This window comes from Pinus tabuliformis, chromosome 1_2, assembly GCF_031772625.1.
Source record: "Pinus tabuliformis cultivar Carrire ecotype Pingquan chromosome 1_2, CPIR1, whole genome shotgun sequence".
Taxonomy (NCBI): domain Eukaryota; kingdom Viridiplantae; phylum Streptophyta; class Pinopsida; order Pinales; family Pinaceae; genus Pinus; species Pinus tabuliformis.
The window spans coordinates 1,319,318,129-1,319,342,205 of NC_142298.1; the positions used below are offsets into that span (position 1 = coordinate 1,319,318,129).

Here is a 24,077-nt window from a genome sequence, read left to right on the forward strand (position 1 = left end):
TATTTAGCCAATTTATGATAAGCATTGAATCTCCATAAAGTTTGTTTTTTGAACATCCCTTTGCTAAAGCAAAAAGAAGCAGGTTTTTGCAAGCCATGATTTTTGCCATGTTATTTGACCTTGTGCCAAAACCCATTTTGACATGAAAAAAATGAGATTGTTCTTCTTTTTTGTTTACAAATTCATTGTTGAGATTGATAGTTTAGATGAGTTGTTTTTTTAGTGTAGGCTTGAATAGGTGATCATAGTGCTTTTTATTCTATAAAAATGTACTTACCTCGTGATTCTTCATTCCATTATTTCTTTTTACAAAGGATACATTTCCTTTTTTTTTTTATGTTGATCTTCTAGTACCTAATCACCTTTCCCTCATCTTGACAACATCAAGCCCCTTTGCTTCTACGTCTTAGTACCATGAGTATTTCTTTCAATGTATTGCCATGCACTTGAGGGGTTTATAAACAAATTCATATTATTTTAAAATACTAATATTGTCTTGCATATCTTTCAACCCCTAAGCTCACTATTTCAACTAGACCAATATTCCTTGATGAATGAATACAAATTGAATAGTTTATGCCACCAATTTTAGCATCTAACATCTTGTTGAATAATAAATTTATCTAGCATTGTTAACCTCACCATTGTTTACGAAAGTAGGTGGTACTATGCACACCACACCACTAGGAGGAGGAGATATAATGATATCGAAAAAATGACCTTTCTATCCTGAATATAGTGCAACAAATCTAGATGTTTTAGGACATAAATAATTTTTTTGGTGTATTTCCTTTTTGCAACTGATATTAGATCAAGCATGTGCCATATCTAATTTTTCCACGAGCTAATTTAAATTGATAACATTTTCAACCTCTTTTGTTGTTTGGAACTTCATACATTTTCTTATTTTAGCAACTGCCATATATACTCAACATCTCCATCCATTTTCTAGGAGGCTCATTTTTTATCTTGATTCAATTCTCTCTTTTATCTTTGACATTGGTTAAGAGGTTTGGTTCTTAACAGCATATAAGTCCCAACATACTGTGACCCTTATGCTAGTAAAGGTATCCATATAAGTAGTATTCCTCCCACTAATATATTGGTTGATTAGATGCATAACAAATATGTGTGCTTGTTCAATCTCTCTTTATGGACATATGCAAAACTAGTGGCACTCATAGTAACATAATAATTAATTGATGGAAGGTGAATATGTGCCCTTGCTCACCCTCCTTGCCCTCCCTTATGGAATGCGTTGTGTGGGTGGATATGTGCGATAATCAACACTCAATACATGATGTTTCACATTTTGGAATAAATTTTATGGCTTTAACATCTCTTCTCCCTGGTTTTGAGATCTCTATTACAAAAACATATGAAATCCCAACATAACAAGATCTTAAAGCTAATAGAAAATCCCACAAAAATCCCCTCCCTTCTAATATAATAGTTAATTAATTACAAGATAAATATACTTCCTCCTCTTTTATAAAATATGCTTTCTAAATATCTATACATAATAATAAATAATTAAAAACAATATATTTAAAATAATTTATATAGATTTAAAATCTCCTCTTCTCTTTTGTAATTATGAGTTATATATAAAATAATATTTGATATATATTAAATATTTTTTATTTATATCACTCTTATTTTCATTCTTAATATAAAGTATAAATATTAAAATATTAAAAGATTGCACTTATGATCTCTATATTAAGTAAGATGTGTATAAAATTTAAATATTTTGGTTTGTACCACTCTTATGTTCATTCTCTTTCTTAATACAATGTATAAATTTTGAGATTTTAAAAGATTGCTTTGTGGTTGCTTTTACATCCTTACATGCCTCTTGAATGTTGGACCCACATTGATCATATAAACCATCTAAATAGACCATTCAGTTTGGGTCCCACTACCCAATCCACTTTACCTCACATGCAAACCATAGTTTTGTGTAGAAGGTGAAGTGTTAGCCAAGGGAGCAAGAAAAGGCCAAAGACAAATCTTTCAGCAAACCCTAGGGGTGCATCTAACCAATACCGTCCTTATAGCTCAAAAGATTCCATGCATTGCATGGTCTCACAACTCATCTAAGTAACTACCACTTAACTTTGTAATGAAGATTAAGGTATAGTTGTAAATAATTCAATTAACTTTCAAGGTTAACTATTAATTTATCCATCTAGAGTAGCAGTAAATTGTTTATTTTATGTGGAGGTAAATTACGGAGATTTAAAAATAGTTTCTAATTATCAACCAAACTTGTGACAGGGCCTTGGAATGGAATGCAATGATGTTGGAATGTGTTATGTCCTTTCTGCCGCTTCGCATCTCTGTTATCTTGTAATTTTCTTCATGCTTCAATTCAATTTTATTCAGTGTACGGTTTTAGTAATGTCTTCAATCGATACATCGATCATCGTTATACATCTCCTCTAAACTTGGCATTTGGTTTTATTCTCTCTTTCGGCCTCCAATTTGATGCACGTTTCCCTATTCCACACCCAAATTTGTGCATGGTTTCAAGGGCAGATTTTAGTGGCTTATTATCAACCCAGCTCTGTGAAATTGCGATTATTGTTGTGAGAGATGTGGGTTTTATTTTAGTTTTTGTCAGAAATATTTTTTCTTCTGCCCTGCGTCAAGTTCTCTGTTATGGTATCTGTTTTATGATCCCTGATTTGCTTGGTAAGGCGGAGTTATCTTTCTCTGATGCATTTGAGCCCTAGAAGGGGAGGGGGCATTGAGGGTAATTGTTTAGAAGGGGTCTCACAGTTTGTTCATATTACTGTAGGGTATCTCCCTAGGGTTTGAATTTGTGGCGTCTGATCTTGTGTGAGGTCTTTCTGATGCCTTTTGGTTCCTCGAAGAGATCGATTACTGGGGATTCAGCCAAGTTTTTTGCTGGTTATCCGAATATTTCGTCGGACTGGTGAGTATTTTAAATAAATTTGTCTCAATAATTATTTTTTATACTTTTACTTTTTTTTTTTCAATAAATTTGTGTGTCTAGACTCCCTGTTTGTTTCAAGTATTTTTTAATTGATCGTTTGGTGATACCTATTGAATTTTCTGTGGCTTTTGAGGGGGGAGAGGGTTTTCAAGGGATTCGATATATATATTATTCTCATTTATACTTATTTTTATTAATTTTCAAAATTAATTAACGAGAATATAATGTTGAACGCAGGAGCAACCAGAAATTTAGATGTTTGGTTTGCATGCATCTATTTTTAAGGGATTTAAAGAAACCCTTTGATCTTCTTGATTTTTCTCTTGAAGGGCTTAAAATGTTTCAGTACAAAGAATATGGGGTTAAAGAAAATTACAACTTTGTTTGTTCTTTTTTATAGATCTGGTTTTTTTTTTTGATTTTGTGTTTTTGCAGGCCGTAGAACTTTAAGCATAATCATTATGAAGTTAAAGGAACTACATGTAATTGTTTCTGTACGATTCATTTTTGCTTTTAGGTGGAATTTGGAAAACATGAATGGTTTGCTGTTTCTATTTCATCTTCTTTTCTTGCAAGGAATGCAGATTTTTAATTTTATTAAATTTGAAGTCCAAGGAAGGGGCAGTAGATAATGGGTTAGATATTTTGTTTAGATCTTGATTATTATTATTATCTTTCTTTTAATTTACTTATCTTTGTTTTTACAAGAGATGGATAATGTTGGTATAATAAAGTTCAAGGTGAATTACCAAAAAAAATGCTTCTTTGTATTTTCTAAACATGGTTAGTTCCATTACATTTTGTTTTTGGATAGGGATTTGTAAAACTTATTGGCTTTTCAAGGGCTTTGAACAGTTTTCTATTATCAATATGAATATTTGAGTTTTTCTTCACAAGATTTTAAATTTTCTTGTTCAATGAATACTTCAAGGAACCCCCTGTCAGAATGGACTGTACTGCTTCACACGGGATTCCACGTGCCTCATGTTATTTGTGTTAGAGCGTAAGCGAAAAATGACGCCTTTTGGCTGTTGATCTCCCCATCTAGTTTCTGCTCAGAAAGTTATAGTCATTGCTCCTTTGTTTAGTATTTTCTCGGTTTCTTTTATTCAAACATTTTTTCTGTTTTTGGAGGAAGAAAGTTTTTGTATAGCATTGTTTTTTAAACAAAAAATGTGCTTATTTGTTTTTTACACAAATTTAAGTTTCTTCATTTTCCACTTTTTTATAGAGATTTAAAAAAGTGTGTTTTTAAGGATTTCAACATTTTAATATGAAAATTTGGACCTTGTTTATTTTTAAGGCATTGCAGTTGTTATGGTGATGAATATGAAGTGCACATAAAGAAAAATCAGAAATGCGTGTGCTGTATTCTCTATATCTTGCTATTATTATTTTAAAAATATTTTTGTGCTTTTTCATGACTTTGTAAATTTTAATATAAGCAAATGTGAAGTTCAATGAACTGCCAGGAATTCGCATATTTGTTTCTGTAGACCTTGTCTAGTTTTTTTTCATATCCGTTTTCTTATAAGGATTTGAGAAATGTGTTGGGTTTTAAGGGATTTAAAGTTTAAACTATTTAGTATTTACTATAATCAATATGAAATTTTGTGATGCTTTCCTCGGGATTAAAATATTTTAGTTCAAGGAAAAACTAAACAGCAATGTATTGGGTATCTTCTATAGATCTTGTGTTTTCTCTTTCCTACATGTTTTGTGTTTTTGCTGGAGTAGGAATGGAAAATTTTAGCATAAGCATTTTGAAATTGAAAAAACTACTAGAAATTTGCTTCTTTGCTCCTCTAGAGTGTATATAGACCTTGTTTAGTTTTTTCTTAGGGTTTGAAAACCCTACTTTATTAATACGAAGTTTAAGAAAATAATTTTGACAAATGTTGTTACCATTTTTCCCACCTAACTTTTACTATTCTTTTCCACTGAACTGTGCCATTTTTTGATTTCCTTACATGGGTTTTCATACGTCCTCTCTCTGGGATCAATCACTCTGCTTAGTTTCTTTTTTGTGTTTTCTATTAGGCCTTCGTCTGCGACTTTTGCTGATATTATGTTCAATAAGTGATAATCAGGTTTATTTATTTATTTTTCCTCCCCATACATTTTTGTTTTTTTCACTGTTTTGGACTTTTTTACAAGGATTTGTAGAATATGATGAACAATTGGATGTTTTCTTTTCCCATGACCTTATCATTTTTTAATTTTGGGTTTTCAACAGGGATTTGGCCAATTTAATAGACGCAGAATGAAGTTGAAGGGAGGAAGTATGGTGGAGGTCTGTAGAAGAAATGAGGGTCCTTTTGGTTCGTGGTGCAGAGCAAGGATCATTTCTGTGGATGGGCAACGTTACAAAGTTCAGTACGAAAATATTTTAGATATTGATAGAAAATCCATTGTGGAGGAAGTGTATTCAGAAGCAACAAGACCGGTCCCTCCCTCTATGAAAGGGTTGTGTAACTGGGTAGCTGGTGATACCATTGAAGTTTATGATCATCACTCATGGAAAATTGGTAAAATTGTAAAAGTTTTACCCAGCAATTTTTTCATTGTCAAATTGCTGGAATCTCGTCGAGAAAGGACATGCCACCAGTCAAATCTGCGGCCGAGGTTATCTTGGCAGGATGGAAAATGGCTTCGTGCCCAGCAGGTAGAATGTCAACTCTAATATCTATTTTCTCATCGTTAGTTTTACAAGCATTTGTTTTGTGATTGTGACTTGCAAGAACCGCAGAAGTGACCTTTATTGTTGCATTGAAGAATTTTTTTCTTACTAATTGAAACAAAAATACTGTAGCTTCTAGAGTAGTTTGTCAAATATTTTTTTTTTACTCAAGGTTGTTTCCTTCTTTTGTATCCTTGGCAGTAAGTTTCCATGGTCTATGATTAATCTGACTTACTGATTTGATGAACGTGGATCCTAGCTATTGCTCAATCTTACATATTATGTAATTTAGCTCTTAGTATCAATTTTTCTGTGGGCGCTCAAAAGATCTTTGAGTAATTTATTGCATGATTGACAGCTTGCCCTGATTGTGTGTTTGATGGTAGAGTTGTATTTCCTGTTCTATGATTTGTTTTACTTTTTAATAAGCTGAGCCTGGCTATTTCCTCATTTATATGTTTGAAGGTAAAGTTTCATGGTTTGTTCCATGATATCTTTACTTATTAATATTTTACCCTGAAATTTTGAGAAGGCGATAATATTATCATTTGGACTAATTTATTTTATGATCACATTTTTTTCTGCTATCTCACGGTAGCTTTGTGGTATTTTTCTATTGTTTGTTTGGTTTGTTGATTGGTGAACCCAGATGTCTAGATTCTAATCTGTTATTTAGTTTTATTCCCAGTCATGATGTTAAGCAAGGATTGTGAACCCAGTGTGTAATGCCCCTTGACCCCATCCCAGCTTTCCTTATCTGTTTTGCAAATTGATTCAAACGCTGCAAGTGTTTATGGCTGAATAAATTCCTTGACATTTGATAGGAGCATACCCTCCATGTTACTTGTTTTATTATGTTGTGCTCTTAACCCAATTGTATTTCTTTCTAATATCTATACTTATTTGGACACTTTTTTTCTTTTCTTTCTATTAAAGAACATAGTTTAATGTGCCTGTCCATATCTATCTTGTCTGATTTGATTTCACTAAGATCAATGGAAATAGATGTTGGCACTATGGCGATTAGAGTCCTTTCAGTTCACTCTTCTCTGCTGATAAATTTTATAATCAGGCATCATGTTTAACTTGTTATTTGATGCATTTTCTGTGCATTTGTTGGCCAGGGCTACAAACTTGGCAATTTTATATCAACCTGCTTCTCTATAGATATTAGAAGTATATGGGAATGCTCAGTGCTGAAACAATAGTCTCTTGTTATCCACACACTTGTTATATTGCCCAGGCCCCATGCTCTCCTAAGCTTATGCTTTTCGCTATTTCTCTTAGTCAGTATATTAGTTTATTTTATTTCGTATTTTAGCTTCTACTAGTTACTTTGGCACTCACTACTTTTGAGTCCCATTGACCTACGTTTTGGTCATTCATGGTCTGTGAGTCGAAAAGAACAGCTCCATCTGAGAACTAATATCTGTGTTTATTTTGCCTTGCTTGCTTCCAACTATTCTGATAATTGTACGTAGATTATGCCAATTATTTTTGAAAAGGTCAAAGATGCTTCATAATACATATGCTGGGAAATTTTACAATTTTCTTACACTTATCTTTGCTTTTATGGAGATAATACTTTGTAAAAAGACTGATTATTTCACAACCAAGTTTATAGATTTATTGAAATTGTGGAATCAGGATGACTCTGATATGTTGGGTATGTGAAACTAGATTGAATAGATTCTTTGTAAGATTGATATCTATCCCTTTGAAGAATTGAATTAGTTCTGTTTCCTGATGTGTTTCTATGCACTTTTGAGCAGGCTGCTAGAAATCACTATGTTCGTTTGGATGCTTCTCAAGAGAGGGTGTCTTTTGCAGCCTTCTCTCAGGAATCACATGCTGGATTGCAGTTGCAGAATCTAAATGTTGAAGTTGGTGCTGGAAACAGGAAAAATGGACTAACTAAAACTGATTCCTATTTGTGCAAACCTTCGACATCTCATGTCTCTTTAAAGGCTACAAAGAGAAAACCAGGCATTCAAATGCAATCTGCATACAAGGAAGATTTCTTCAACATGGAGGCTGCTCCTCAGAAAAGGAGAGCAATCCAGAAATCTAGGAACCACGAGGCAGTGGGAGAGTCATCACGTCCTCTGTTGGAAAAGGTAGATACCTTTCCTTTCCCCAGAAAACATGTGGGTGAGGAATGTGTATGCATGTCTTCATTTGAAGACAGATTAAATCGATCAATTGAGGAAGCTGAGAGTAGTCATTGTTCTGTTGCTAGTAGTAGTAGTAGCTATATGTCAAATGATATTTTATGTTCAAATCAAAAGCATTCAACACGACCTGTAGTCTATAGCTCTTTTGATGATGCTATGTCTTCGTGTGAATGTCCAAACCGGAGGCAAGATAAATCTTTGACTGAAGAGAAAGGAGCAGCAAAAGTACATAAATTAGAACTTCGTGCATATCGCTCTGCAATGAGAGCTTTGTATGCATCTGGACATATAACTTGGGAGCAAGAAACCTTGTTGACCAATCTCCGCCTTTCACTACACATTTCTAATGACGAGCATTTGTTTGAGTTGAGATGCTTGCGTGCAGCTCAAACTGTATAAGTTCACCTTTCTGCAACATTTTGTCAATCATAGGTATACAAGATTGCCTGAGGATCGCCTTTTGTATAGTTGCTCCTATGATCACTATTTTCTGCAGAAACATAATAGATCAAGCAGAACAGTTTGTCTTAACTCATAGCTTCCTGTGATGCATATTTGAGAAAATGGCAGGCATAGGCAGCCAATCAATGTACTTGTGAAATTTTGTACCATAACTGCTCTTCATTGAGTCAGTACTGAATGAAAAGACTCAAGTTGTAGCTTCTTGTTATGGATATTTGAGATAATGGCAAGCGTAGGCAGCCAATGAATGTACTTATGAAATTTTTGTACCATAGACTCATTTATTAATTAAATGGTTGTCCTTAATAGCATCAACCAGGGATGATAACAGCCTTTTTTCCCCTTATGTTGAAACGTTTGCCATGTGAGAAGTGATGACTATATGCTTTCTGGGTTGGAAACTAAATTACATGTAAAAAGAAGGTCAGGCTAGAAATTGGATTGTTGTCTTTTTCTTATGTTGAATCTTCCTCATAAAAAATGTGACTTGAGAATTATTAGTGCCCAAGTGCCTGTGGAGAAGGGGCAGGGATGGAAGGCTTAAAGATGTTCTCATGCCCTTAGAGCACTGAAGTCATCTATCTTTTAATATCAATATGTTTTATGCTGGATTTGACTGCAGCAATGTCTAACATGTGACTTAAAATGTCATACGCTTTTGTTAGATTGTGTATATTTTTAATTTTTGCAAATAATCAAAACCATTAATCAGAGTGATTTATTTGAATTTTATTGTTTTGCATTATATTTCTATGTTATCAGGATGAAGAGATAACATTATAGCATCCTATACGATTGTGAGTTCTGCTGAAAATTATTCATGTGCTTGTGGGCATTGACTACAGAGGGTGGGAGTTGTGTGTTTTTCACTGGCGTAGTTTTATGTGACCATTCATCTCCTCTTTGATGGTTCCTTTTTCTCTTTGTATATGTATATTTTTTTATAGCAGCCTTTTTCTGGTGGCAAGGAGTTTCCTTAGTGCGGATTTCGTCTGTTTTTCTTTAAGCTAGCAAAATTATATTTTTAATAGTATACAGTATGAAGTACAAGCAGTTCAAACTGTTATCTGCTTCCATGGGGAACAGATCAGCAGCGAATTCAAAAAATATCAGAGTTTTCTCAGGTCTGTCTTCACTCACATGGGCATTAAACACAACATTTACAAACCCAGAAGATTTGACTTTTGACTGTGAAGATGTCATACATTTGATTTGCTTGTGTCAAATGTAGGTTCAAGGGTGATTTTAGGTGATACAACTGAAATGCTTCCACCCCTTTATTGTCTGGCAATTATGACCAATATCAAGTCAAGGTAACCCAGAAAGTATGACATGAATCAAGTAACAGTTCTGCTATGCTTGTTTGTGAGATAGTCAAGCCGATAACCGCATCCCATGGGGTTGCTTTTTCCTATTGTGTTTTTATTTTTTTTCTAAATTTCAAGTGATCTAGTCTCAGGTGTGAGAGTTGCCGGTTTCAGGCATATTTTTTTACATTGAAATTTGGAGCTTCATGCTGGAAAGTTTCAAAATTAAAATCTTTGTTCTTTTGGAAGTTGTCAAATGGGGAATTCAATTTCTTTAGAATCTAGATAGTGCTTCCTCAGGAGGGCTTACTTACAAATGTGGTCTCCTTAGCATGCTTTTTTTATTCTATTTGCCTATCATAGTTCTGTGTGATACAAATTGTTATAGCTGTGCATCTGAATTATTACATTTGTTTCAGATGTTGTATTTTTCTTTTTCATTTTTATATGGTTGCAATATTTTCTGTTGTTTGATTTCTTTACTTATTTTTGTTCTGTATAGATTTTATTCTTTACTGGGGGAGGTTTTAGAGCAGGACAAAACTGTCCTTAATGTTTACAGCATTATTGTCTTGTATGCACAATCTTTATGGATACAAGCGATGAGCATTCTTTAGAAATGTGGCATTTTATCATAATTGGGAACAGGATGGACGTGTTGCTTAAACGTGCCAGATGAGAGGTGAGCAATGATAGGTATGGTTTTGGACCCTTGCAAGCTGTGACTTACTAGTTTGCAGTTTAATCCCATCATTGAGTTCATATTAGTTAAATAGGCTTTGGGAGGTTTCAATCCCTAGAAACAATGATAAGATGGAGAACTTTGTCCATGAACAAAATCTATTGAGATATGCAACAAGTTTCTCTTTTCTTTCCACTTCCATTTTTTTGTTGTTAGACCAAGATATGTCTACTATTAGTTGTGGTAGGTGTACTCTATCTTGTCTTAGTCCAGAGGTGCAGTGTATTCTGCCAGACATTTAGGTCCACATGCTTAGTGTTACTGTAGTGTCTAGACTCTAGCTTTTCTATTTCTTTACAAAGTATATTTTCACACTTTTCTAATATTGGTATCATACTTTTATCCTTGTCCGAGTTGAGGTCTCGGGGTTTCCAAAACTAGCTTTTACCTTAGGTAAGGTCTTCACTTAAAATGAAGGTCTGTATCTATGTCGTACGAGTTTCTGGAATGTGGAAACATCCGGAACATGTGTATGAGGAACATTTAGAGGTTTCACCCAAATTTGCAGGAAATGGAAGGTTGGGAGTGGTGATAATTTATTTAAAAAAAATTAAAGAATAGATTTGTGATGAATCAAATGTTCATAAACATTGGAATCAATCAGTTGAATTAACACTTACACTATATATATATATATTATAACTCTATAAAACAATACAAATATTAAACCTTAAATATAAATATATTTAAGTACATATAATATATAGTATATAAATAATCAATGTTCCATCATGTTTTGGGGATGGGGAGTGGGGGAGGAGGGAGGTTTACACAGGGGGATGCATTGGAGTGACCCCAAATTTTAGGCAAATTCATGGGGGACGTTGTGGTCTCTGTATCTAAAATTAAATAAATAAAATTAACAGTGATAAAATCCTCAATAACAATTCATGCCATACAAATTCATCATTTTTTAATCCATTGGATATGCTATAATCCTGCCAATCCTAAAATCCTGAAAACTGATAAGTCTGGTGAATTTTGAATGGGACATGAAATTCTAGTTTCTTCATATGAAGTCTGATGAGGTTGGGAACACTCTCAAACATCCCCAAACAGTTAGTGGTAATGTTAAAAATTTAAGTAAAGGATAAGAAAGGTAAGAATTATATTACCATTAGTTACCAAGTTCTATCCCCTAACATTGTAATTTTTTAAAGGGATGTTGAACAAAAAATTTTGAAGGGAGGGGCACGGGTGAGTGCAGTGCCTAGATGCCCCCCTTTTGGGGAAACATGTCCCCCACACTTGGGAAATGTTTCCCCCAAAGGTGGGTGTGGGAAAATGTTTCCCTAGGCTTCCCCCACCCTTGAAGATTGGGAAACGTGGGGGGCATGTCCCTGTGGAACACTGTTAATAATTTAAATGGGTATCTTATAAAAACTAACATTACCAAAATAGTAAACTTATGCCAAATGAAATAAAAGAGATGGTTAAAAAAACCAAAGTCATTTTTTTGTAAATTGCATATATGTTCCAGTGGTTGCGTGAGCTCTATGCAGATGAATTTTCACATCCTACAAAGTTGATGCCACCTATCTCAACTTCTCACTTATGGTTATGGTTCAATAGATTTGGTCTAAAGTCATGCCTCAAAACTAGATTAATCTGTAATGTGTTTGTAAATGCACCAAAACATCATTTTGTTTTTCACTCTTGTCTTGACTATCATGTGGCCTGCGTGTGCTCCCAACTTCATCGACCTACAATGATTCAGTTCTCCCCCATGGACTGTGAGCCTCCTCATGCTCCCAAGCATAGGAAACACATAGGAAAGAGTATCAGGAGCGTGCCTATCTGCAGCTAAAACATTCCTAAAAAGCTCCCAGTCCTCCTGGAACCATTTCCTCAGATTTGGAACATATTGTTCAAGTTACAAAGCTCCCAGAAACACGGGAACTTTAGGAATGGGTTTCCCATAGGATTGGAGCGGTATGCTTCTTAATCATAGAGATTTTTTATTTTTATTTTTTTATTTCTTTTACATGCATGCAAGGGTAAATGACCTTCATAGACCCGATAGTGAGGACCAACCCTTCATTAGAAGGGTTGATCAGGAATGTACTGGGTTGATTGGCGCATGATTAACTTTTCCAGCTTAGGTAGGACCATGACAGTTTCAGCCAAAGTCCTTAGGTACAAACCATTTGTCAGATAACGGTCATAAATAGGCCAGATACTGCTTTAATCCAGATGCCTGAAAACTAGCATATTCTAGAGATGAGTTGCCAAAGATGCATATGTTTGGACGTCTGATGAGGTTGATGATATTGTTGGCTATACGTTATTCTTGTTTAGATGACTTAAATTGTATTACAGGATACTACTAGCTTGGTGATGATTTTTATTTAATCCCTTATGAAAACATTGCCGTGTTTTTCTGGTTGGATTATTCTACGCTCATTGTCATTTCTAATGTTTCAGTGTAGTAGGGCTATCTTTTTCTTCGAATTTTTTTTTCCATGAAAAAAACATTACATTTGATATTTCAAGAAGGAAATCAGAATATACACCTGCTTATCTGAGACATCATGAGAGTCAAAAGTCCCTGCGTCATCCTATCCCTAATGAGTTCCAATATGATCTACTACAGCTGTTTAAATAACAGTCGTCTCTGGGCCCTTTTTGCCCCTTATCTGTGCTTTTGAGCACTAAATTAACACATGGTAAAAAAATGGCTCAATCTAGCCCAGGATTTGTAAAAAGACCAAACAAACTTCAAACTATGTTGAAGATAACCAGAAACAGAAATAAAAAACTGAGGATCAATATACAGATTTAGCAGATTTAGGGAGAGGACTCTCCTTGAATTCCTGTTCTATCAGTGACTCAGTATGCCTTCCTGAATGGTGAGAGTTTCTTTAGATAATTTACTGGCCTGCTTGTTGAACTGTCTCCATATATGAGTGAAACTTTGAAAAAATGATTTTTACCTCTTGAATCCAGTTCAAGATAGGAGTGGGTGCCAAGTTTTCCATGTGGTTTTTTCCATTTGTCCAACCTATGACTGGTTTTGGATCACCCATAACCTGCAGTCTACTCAAACCTCTATCTAAAGCAATTTTCAGTAGAAAATGGAAACTACAAGGCATAAAAGGCACAGACAGTTTGTTGCATTGTTTGAGCAGTTACGAGAAGAAGTTAAGTTTCTGTCTTTTAGAGTGTTGCAGGTGAAATCGGGGAGTTATTGTAGAAATTTCTCATTTCCCACCCCGGTTTTCAGTTTCTCCTTATTTCTCCCATATAGTTAAATGCCCTTTCTCATAACCATACATTTAACAAGGTGGAAAGAATACATTTTCTGAAAACACAAATTCTGGAAATTTTACAGAATGCTGGAAATTGCAGAAATAAAAATCAGCAGTAATAAACAGCGATTAAAACACATTTAAACACTGAGATTTTTGGTCAATGTGACCATGGAAAAACCCCCTACAACTCTTGGGGAAAACCGGTTTGAGAGCTTTTCTTTATTTCTAGAAAATGCCTTTTTACAGTAAGAGAAATATTCAGTTAAAATCAGCAAGCAAACTTTTACAACTTATCTCAGCCTTGCTGAAACTCCGCCTTGCTGATACTCCGCTGCTGAAACTCCGTTGCTGATACTCCGCAGCTCACTGTCCAGAAATCTCCCTTGCTCTCTTGCTCTCCTTCTCTCAATTTGCTCACGAAAGAATGAATGACCTTTTCCTCCTTTAATCTAACCCCAAGTGACTTTTGGGTGATCCAAGTGACTTTTGGGTGATCCCTAAATCCAATTGCTGAAATAGATTGAGATCTAAGGCTGAGATTAAATGCTCATTTAAATCTCACTTTTTATTTTTTAATTCACCCCACTTTAATAAAAACCCACTTAGTCATTTATTTCCAAAGTCACTTTTCCTTGCTAATTTTTCATTGATTTTATAAAAGTCACTTTAAAATTAGATTTAGTAACTTTATCACTTAAAGTCACTTTTAATTTAGATTTAACTTTATAAATTAATAGTCACTTTAGGAGAAAAATTAAATTCTTTTGGACACTTTTCCCTAGGCCAAAGATCAAAGCCTAAGGGAACCACCTGTCCTCCGGTATCAAATTTCAACACTCCCTCTTACCGAGGAAGGTGTTCCTCACCACACCCATTTTGTCTCTGAAGTAGACATGCTTGCCCCGTGGTAAGGCTTTGGTAAGAATATCTGCAACCTGCTCATCAGTGGAAATATACTCAAGTTTCACAACTCCCTTCTGAACATAGTCTCTGATGAAATGATATCTGATCCCGATATGCTTTGACCTGTCATGAAATACTGGATTCTCCGTGAGTTTAATGCAACTTTGATTATCACAGTAAATCATTGAAGGTCTCAACGGCTGACCAAATAAGCCAAACAACATCTTGCGAAGCCAGATAGCCTCCCAACTAGCTAGACTGACTGCCATATACTCTGCTTACGCTGAACTCAGTGCTACTGACTATTGCTTCCAGCTGAACCATGACACTACTGCTGAACCCAACCCAAAACAACACCCTGAAGTGCTCTTCCTATCAAAAGCACAACCTGCCCAATCAGAATTAGTGTATCCTGCCAATCTCACTCCATCTCCCTGCCTGTAGTCCAGACCATAATCCACTGTCCCCTGCAAGTACTGCAAAATGTGTTTTGCAGCCACCCAGTGAACCTTCTTAGGTTCACACATAAACTGACTCATCGTGTTGACTGCAAAACAGATATCTGGTCTAGTGTTGACCAAATACATCAAGGAACCAATCAGCTGCCTGTACAATGTGGGATCCACCAACTCGGAATCCGAAGCATGAAGCTTCTTCCAGTTGGTGATCATCGGTGTCGACATGGGTCTACAATCCTCCATGTGGAATCTGCTAAGGATGTCCACAATATACTTCTCCTGCCCCAGGAAGAAATGCCCCTCCTCCTGCCACACCTCCAAGCCCAAAAAGTAATGCATCAAGCCGATGTCCTTCATCTCAAACTCCGTCGCAAGATCTCTCTTGCAGTGCTCTATGAGTCTCTCTGCATCTGTAATGACCAAGTCATCCACATACAGCACCAGAATGAGAGGCTCCTCACCAATCACAATAAAGTAAAGGTTTGGATCTGCTTCACTCTTTGTGAAACCCATCCCCTTCAAATATGTATCTATCCTGGAGTACCAAGCTCTAGGAGCTTGCTTCAGGCCATAAAGGGCCTTCTTCAGTTTGCACACATGGGACTCCTTCCCATGCACCTCAAAGCCCCTGTGGCTGCTCAATGTACACCTCCTCCTGTATGAAGCCATTGAGAAATGCAGCCTTCACATCCATCTGGTGGATCTTCCAACCCATCTCTGCTGCTATCGATATAATGGAGCGGATCGAAGTATATTGAGCCACGAGAGCGAAGGTCTCCTCATAATCAACTCCCTCTACCTGGGAGAACCCTCTAGCCACAAACCTTGCTTTGAATTTCTCAATGCTGCCATCTGCAGCATGCTTTACCTTGTAAAGCCATCTGGAAGTAATCACGGATTTGCCCTCAGGCCTCGGCACCACCTCCCAAACATCATTCTTCATGATAGAAGAATACTCCTCCTGGAGTACTAAGCTCTGGGAGCTTGCTTCAGGCCATAAAGGGCCTTCTTCAGTTTGCACACATGGGACTCCTTCCCATGCACCTCAAAGCCCTGTGGCTGCTCAATGTACACCTCCTCCTATATGAAGCCATTGAGAAATGCAGCCTTCACATCCATTTGGTGGATCTTTCAACCCATCTCTGCTGCTATCGATATAATGGAGCGGATCGAAGTATATTGAGCAACGAGAGCGAAGGTCTCCTCATAATCAATTCCCTCTACCTGGGAGAACCCTCTAGCCACAAACCTTGCTTTGAATTTCTCAATGCTGCCATCTGCAGCATGCTTTACCTTGTAAAGCCATCTGGAAGTAATCACGGATTTGCCCTCAGGTCTCGGCACCACCTCCCAAACATCATTCTTCATGATAGAAGAATACTCCTCCTGCATGGCCTCTTTCCAGACTTGCTGGCTAGCTGCCTCCTCATAGCTAGAAGGCTCAGAGTCAAGGATGCTGGTAACCATCTCCATATAGCTACAAAACCTCTCAGGTGGTCTACTCTCTATGACCGGCCTCTTCGGCTCAGCAAGAGATGAGGCATCTCTCAAGGTGTCCTGAAGCCACTTGGGCTTCCTCTTCCCTGAGCGCACTTCTCCCACCGGAGAATGAAACTCCTCCTCATCATCATCATCAGGAGCCTGAACTCCTGACTGTCTGTCTGCTGTCCTCCTGCCTGCACCTGAACCTGTAGAAGCTGAGGTACCGTGTGAACTGTCCATCAGTGGACTCCCTAGTGAACTGCTCTGTATGCTGCCCGGAGCACCACCCCTCTGGCTCGGTGAGCCATTGCTCACTGACGGACCTGACATCCTCATAGATGTACCTCCTGATCCTCCTGATCCTCTTGATCCCTGCCCACTGGATCCCTGCGACTGACTCAACTACTGTTGAGGGTCTGGCTGATCCAGATACTCTAACTCCCGTGACCTCCTAAAGGCCCTGTCCTCCTCGAACTTCACATCCCGTCTGACAACAACTCTCCTCTGTGCAGGAATGTAAATCCGAAAGGCCTTTGAGGTCTCACTGTAGCCCACAAAGATACCCTTCTCTGCGGTGGGCTCTAGTTTGGTCCTCTTCTCCTTGGGTATATAGGAGTATGTAATGCATCCAAAGATTTGAAGATGACCAATATCAAGCTTCTTCCCAGAGAAAGCCTCCTCCGGAGTCATGTGCCCCAAGGCACGATGCGGACTCCTCTTCTGCAAGTAAACAGCTGTGTTGCAGGCCTCTGCCCACAAGAACAATGGCAACCCTTGATCATGTAACATGGCTTTGGCAACCCCTATGATGGATCTGTTCTTCCTCTCCGCAACTGTTCTGCTGGGGGTTGTAAGGAACAGTGAACTCCCTCCTAATCCCTGCCTCCGCACAATAATCAACAAACTCTCCAAGGGTGTACTCTCCTCCATTGTCCGACCTTAGGGACTTGATCTTCCGACCTGTCTGTGTCTCCACAAGAGCTCTGAACTCCTCAAACCGCTTAAAGACCTCACTCTTGGTCTTCAAGAAATAAATCCAGGTCCTCTTGGAGTGATCATCAATGAATAAAACATAGTACTCATATCCACTCAAGGAAACATGAGACATTCGATCGCTCACATTAGAATGAATCAAATCAAGTATCCCAGTTGCTCTGTTGTCACTGCTGGGAAAAGGGGATTTGACAAACTTGCCCATCGCACATCCTCTGCAAGTATCAAAGTGATCAATACTGAAATCTGGCACACCCGTAGTGATCTCCCGCAAGGTCCTCAAGGCTCCATGATACATATGCCCCATCCTGCGGTGCCAAGTCTCACACAGCTCGGAACTGCTAGCTCTGCTGTCGGTACTACTGCTCAATGCCAAAAGAGGCTGGAATGCAAACTTGTACACCTTTGCATGGCGTACACCTATCACTCTAGCTGAATCAGCTGGAGTGCCCCTGGGATACATCAACACCTGTCCTCCCCTGAACAGTACCTCATATCCTCTGTCTTCCAAAGCTGAGACGGATATGAGGTTCTTCCTCATCCCTGGCACATAAAGAATATCTGACACTTTCAAGGGAGGTTTGGACTCCCTTTGAAATGTCAGTGTCCCCACCCCGACTGCTCTAAAAACTCTGTCATCACCGAGTACTACCTCTATATCAGTGCCACTCTCTGAAAGCTCTGAGAAGTACTCATGGACTCCTGTCATGTGACGTGAAGCCCCACTATCCACATACCAGATACTTGAAGATGCTCCGCTAATCGAGGGAAAAGCATGCTCCCTCTGAACCTGTGTGGCAGGTGATCCTGCACTAGAGGACTCACACGTAGTGAACGCAAACTCCCGGTCAAAACGACCTGCAAAGTCCTCAATCTTTGCTGAAGCTGCCACGTCCTGGCTCTTCCCCTTCTTCTTCTTCTTCTCCGGACACACAACTGCATAGTGTCCCATCTTTTGACAATTCCAACACTTCACCTTGGAATAGTCCTTCTGTGTGTTCCCCTGTTTACCTTTACCTTTGCCTTTGCCCCCACCACTGCTTGTGGAAGCCTGCTTCTTCCCCTTGCCTTTCTTGCCTCCTGCCACCAGTGCTACATCCTCATCCTGCTCAACTGGCTTGGTTGCCCCAAGTTGACATTTCCTGATCTCTGTCTGAATGCAATCATCCCAAAACCTCTCCCATGTGGGAAGGGTCTCACGTGCACAAACCCCATCAGCAAAGTTCAACCATGAATGGGGGAGGCCATTCACTATAGTCCGCACCAACTCAGTGGGTGGAATGACCTCTCCAATCGCTGCCAACTCATTTCTCACATTAGTAATCTTTGTGAGATATCTAGCTGCACTATCATTACCCATCTTAATGTTCTTCAGCTTCTCCTTCAGGACCATCTTTCGGTTCTCATTGGTACTCTGGTAGAGATTGGACAATACTGTCCACATCTCATGGGCATTGCTCTTTCCTCTCACATGGGGAATGCAATGGTCTTTGATTCCGTCTAGAATCAGCCTCTTACCCTTGTTGTTCTTTTTATTATAAGCTGTCAACTGAGTAGCATCAATAGGCACAACAACAGGGTTTTGTGTGGTATGCACCATGATATCCTAGACTTCTGCCTCTTCAAAGATACTCTGCATTCTCTCCTTCCAAACGCTGTAATTTGTATGCCCATCCAGCCTATCCTCCACCCTCAATCCCAATGACATCCTGCTGTTCTAAAACTGAAAAATAGCACTGCTGTAGTAAAGATAAAACTGCTGTTTATAAAAAAATCAGCTTGCTGGAATTTTCTGAGTGAAAAATCAGCAGATGTAATTTTTTCTTTTGTTGTCCCAAACTGTCCTTCAGCACTCAAGCTCTAATACTATGTAGAAATTTCTCATTTCCCACCCCGGTTTTCAGTTTCTCCCTATTTCTCCCATATAGTTAAATGCCCTTTCCCATAACCATACATTTAACAAGCTGGAAAGAATAAATTTGCTGAAAACACAAATTCTGAAAATTTTACAGAACGCTGGAAATTGCAGAAATAAAAATCAGCAGTAATAAATAGCCATTAAAACACATTTAAACACTGAGATTTTTGGTCAATGTGACCCTGGAAAAACCCCCTACAACTCTTGGGGAAAACCAGTTTGAGAGCTCTTCTTTATTTCAGGAAAATGCCTTTTTACAGTAAGAGAAATATTCAGCAAAAATCAGCAAGCAAACTTTTACAACTTATCTCAGCCTTGCTGAAACTCAACCTTGCTGAAACTCCGCCCTGCTGATACTCCACTGCTGATACTCCGCCGATGAAACTCCGTTGTTGATACTCCGCTGCTGATACTCCGCAGCTCACTGTCCAGAAATCTCCCTTGCTCTCTTGCTCTCCTCTCAATCTACACATGAAAGAATGAATGACCTTTTCTTCATTTTCCTCCTTTAATCTAACCCCAAGTGACTTTTGGGTGATCCAAGTGACTTTTGGGTGATCCGTAAATCCAATGGCTGAAATAGATTGAGATCTAAGGCTGAGATTAAATGCTCATTTAAATCTCACTTTTTATTTTTTAATTCACCCCACTTTAATAAAGACCCACTTAGTCATTTATTTCCAAAGTCACTTTTCTTTTCTAATTTTTCATTGATTTTATAAAAGTCATTTTAAAATTAGACTTAGTAACTTTATCACTTAAAGTCACTTTTAAATTAGATTTAACTTTATAAAATTATAAAGTCACTTTAGGAGAAAAATTAAATTCTTTTGGACACTTTTCCCTAGGCCAAAGATCAAAGCCTAAGGGAACCACCTATCCTCCGGTACCAAATTTCAACAGTTATCTGTCACGAAAATGCTCCAAGAAAATCAGGTTCAAAACACTCTACAGCCATCCAACAATGTCATACATGCAGAGATTCTTGATCTCAAAATTAAACACGAAGAAATCTAAAATCAGCAGGTAACAACCCACAGGAAACAGAGACACACGTCAGAACATGGACACAGGTGGTTGAACGGGGAAGGACAAGAGTCCCCCTCTTATAGAGGTTGAGGAAGTGGTCCAAGTCAGGTTCAAGACTCCTTTTGAGATAGGGTTTGTTTTGTAGATTTAGATGAGTTTACCAGGTTCATGCGGATTTGACTTAGTAGATTTGCTTGTCTCCCGAGAGACATTTATGTGGCAGTTTGTTCCTTCTCCCCTATGTCTTAGTTTGCTATCCACAATGAATCAGATAGAGAATCCTTACACAGACCTAGATTTCAACATCACTCAGTGAGTCAGTATACAACTCGGGGATATGTCATCTTAGTAGGTGATTTTGTTGGAAATATTGAGAGGGGGGTGAATCAATATTTCTTAGCAATTAACACTTTTCAATATTTTTTAGAGCATTAGTTAATCTTCAGTTATTATTATTGTTCTTCTTTAGATGATCATAAACAATAATCAGCAATAGACAACACCATACAACAATGCAGAAAGATAAAACAGAGGACACAAAGATTATGCTTCTTTAGTAATTCTCTTCTCCCTGTTAAAAGAAAATTGATTACATCAAGATTTCAGCTACAACTGAGGAAGGCGTAAACCCCCTAATTCACAGGCCACAACCTGGAGGACACTACTAAACCCTAATATCCTGTTGCAACTAGAAGGACGCCCCAACGCCCTGTAGATCAGGCTACAATCTGATGAGTGTGTTGGAAATATTGAGAGGGGGGGTGAATCAATATTCTTTTTCAATTGTTACTTTTACCAGTTAAATCAATTATTTAGAACACAAAATGAACAATAGGAATAAATGCTTTTATTAATATAATCTTTACAATAAATCGGGGACAATGTATATAGGGCTTCAACTCGTTGCCAAGCACCAACTTGGTCTTTTGTGAGGCTCCAACCTCTAGGGCACCAACCCTGTCTTGTCAAGGCAACAACCTTGGATTTAGGAGCACCAACTCCAAGGACACCAATCCTTCCAATTCTGAGGTACCAACCCCAAGTGCTCCGACCCTATCTTGTCAAGGCACCTACCTTGTTTGTTCGGGGCTCCAACCTTCAGGGCACCAACCCACTGCTATATATTGTCTAGATATGTTTGATAGTAATTCTCTGCTCCCAAAATCCTCTTTACTGAATTCTGTTAATCTACAATTACACTCTAGTCTTCATGCTATATAATCAATGACAACTTTGTCTCATAGAAGGTGTTGCCGTTGCTCTTCATTACACCCAAGCAAAATCTTCAAGTCACATCATGATGACTAACACACCATGGTCTTCAATAGTCTTTACACAACTTCAATGTATCTTCAATGAATTGTACTAAGCTCTGCACACACACAACTTTCTGTTTCAACCCTTTGCTCTAATTGTATCGGTAACTGCTTCAGGAGTATGCTTCTCACTGTTCTTGTTGTCGCGATCTCTTACTTCCCAGAAACAAACTCACAAATGCTTCAATGCTGGTGCTGGTTAACCCTTCCTTCAAACGATGTCAGATGAAATTTTTCCCTTAATAGAACTATTCTTCACGTTGCCTTCTTCACTGGTCCGAGTCTTTCAAAAGCTAACCCAATCAACAAAGTTGCTTGTTCTTCATCTTTCTTCCTTCTCGCTTGATATTCTTCTTCCTTTTTTTTTTCAAGTTCACGAGTTGTGAACTGTTGTTCTGATCTATGATAGATGCATAAGATCGATGGTCAGAAATGAGGCGTCTTAACTTATATTTATATGGGTTTCACCAATTACTAGAAAGCCACGTTTATTGATCCTCCCTTCAAACGATGTCAGATGAAAATTTTCCCTTCATAGAACTGTTCTTCAAGTTGCGTTCTTCACTGGTCCGAGTCTTTCAAAGGTAAATCCAATCAACAAAGTTGCTCGTCCTTCGTCTTTCTTCCTTCTCGCTCGATATTCTGCTTCCTTTGTTTCTTCAAGTTCACGAGTTGTGAACTGTTGAATTGTTCTATGATAGATGCACAAGATCGATGGTCAAAAATGAGGCGTCTTAACTTATATTTATATGGGTTTCACCAATTACCCAAAAGCCACGTTTATTGATCCTCCCTTCAAACGATGTCAGATGAAAATTTCCCCTTCATAGAACTGTTCTTCAGGTTGCGTTCTTTGTTGACACCTAATCCGAAACGAATGAGGTGAAGCCGGACAGTCATCTAGAAGATGAACTGATCCGTTTTGTATTTGTATAAATAAAGTACTAGCTAATGAATAAATCAATCAGTGTTTTCTCTCGCTCAATGTGGAGTTACCCTGGCCTGACATGGTATCAGAGCCAGGTTCCAAATTGGTTGTAACTCCTGGTCTGTTCTGTCCTGAACGCCTCTGGCCTGACACTGCTCACTGACTGCCAGAGACTGCGCCTCTGGAGACTGCGCCCTCAGACCTTGAGTACTGGCGCCCTGAGTTGATGCGTTCATTCCCTGGAATGCTGCGTTGAGGTCCGTTACCTATGCGTTGATGCTGTTGAACTGAGAACTGAGGTATCGTTTTCTTTTAATGGTGACTGTGGTATGCGTTCAAGATTTTGGCTGCCTTCTTAGTTTAATCAAGACTGACGGTGAATGCGTTGAAGACATGGTAGAACAGTTGCTGCGTTGGGTTTATTACTCTACCCCCATCTCACCTGAAATATGACTGTGGTTTATGGTAGAACAGTGTATTGCTGCGTTTAAAAAGAACTGTGGTTTATTACTGCGTATCGCTGCGTTTTTTTCGTTTTTTAAAGACTGTTCTGAAGACTACTGCGTTTTTTAATGCTGGCTGCGTGCGTCCCTATTTTAATGAAATACTGCATTAATGGTGCCTTCATGACTGCATTGAAGCAATGTATTGAGGCCTGCGTTTTTGTATAAGAAAGACTGCGCTTTTAATCGTTGACTGCATTGAAGCAACGTATTGAGACCTGCGTTTAATGTATTGAGAACGTATTGAGACCTGCGTTTGGTGAAAGAAGTGATGGTGTGTGGGACTTGTGACTGCGTTTTGATGCCTCCATGTGCCTTCATGACTGCGTCTCCCGGAATCACAGCGATTTCTCATTGGTGACAGCGTTTTTTCTTGCATAGACCTTTGTTCTTGCGTAGATGACTGCATGAACTGTGATATATATGTGCGCCCTTTTTTTTCAAAACAATGGTATATGCAGTGATATAACCTTCGACACAACATCATCAAGCGCCATCTTCTTTCAAAGCAGGTCGATGTTTACAATATTGTAATGTCGAAACGCCCTCATTCTTTGTTAAGCAGTGAGATCAATAAGGCATATATTGAATATTGGTGCGTATATATTGTGATATATATTGATTAATGTTGGCTGCGTATATATTGAATGTTGGTGCGTATATATTGTGATATATATTGATATATGGAAAAGCAGTGAGCGCCCTCATTTTTGTTAAACAGTGATATATATTGATATATGGAAAAGCAGTGAGCGCCCTCATTTTTGTTAAACAGTGATATATATATGGAAAAGCAGTGAGCGCCCTCATTTTTTTGTTAAACAGTAATATAGTGATATATGTGAGCAGTATTTGAGCAGTGAACAGTGTATTGAGCGCCTTTGTTTTGTTGAACAATGATATGTGAACAGTGATATATATATATACTGTTGGAATGTTAGAAGAAAAATAAAATTGCATAAGGCAATC

At 38.0% G+C, this 24,077-nt stretch overlaps 1 protein-coding gene across 3 annotated transcripts in view; it reads left to right on the forward strand.

The window, feature by feature from the left end:
- The first annotated feature begins 2,251 nt into the window (after positions 1 to 2,251).
- Positions 2,252 to 24,077, forward strand: part of LOC149211082 (uncharacterized) — a 272,456-nt gene continuing 250,630 nt past the window's right edge. The window contains exons 1-3 of one of the 3 annotated variants that reach the window (XM_089396900.1): positions 2,252 to 2,941; positions 5,199 to 5,627; positions 7,415 to 8,624. In XM_089396900.1, coding sequence (XP_089253026.1) covers positions 5,226 to 5,627; positions 7,415 to 8,215 — 1,203 coding nt within the window. In that variant the 5' untranslated portion in view covers positions 2,252 to 2,941; positions 5,199 to 5,225 and the 3' untranslated portion in view covers positions 8,216 to 8,624. Of the gene's footprint in view, positions 2,942 to 4,917; positions 5,053 to 5,198; positions 5,628 to 7,414; positions 8,625 to 24,077 lie in introns of those variants that run through there. The other 2 variants (XM_089396901.1, XM_089396899.1) reach the window with 2 other exon arrangements.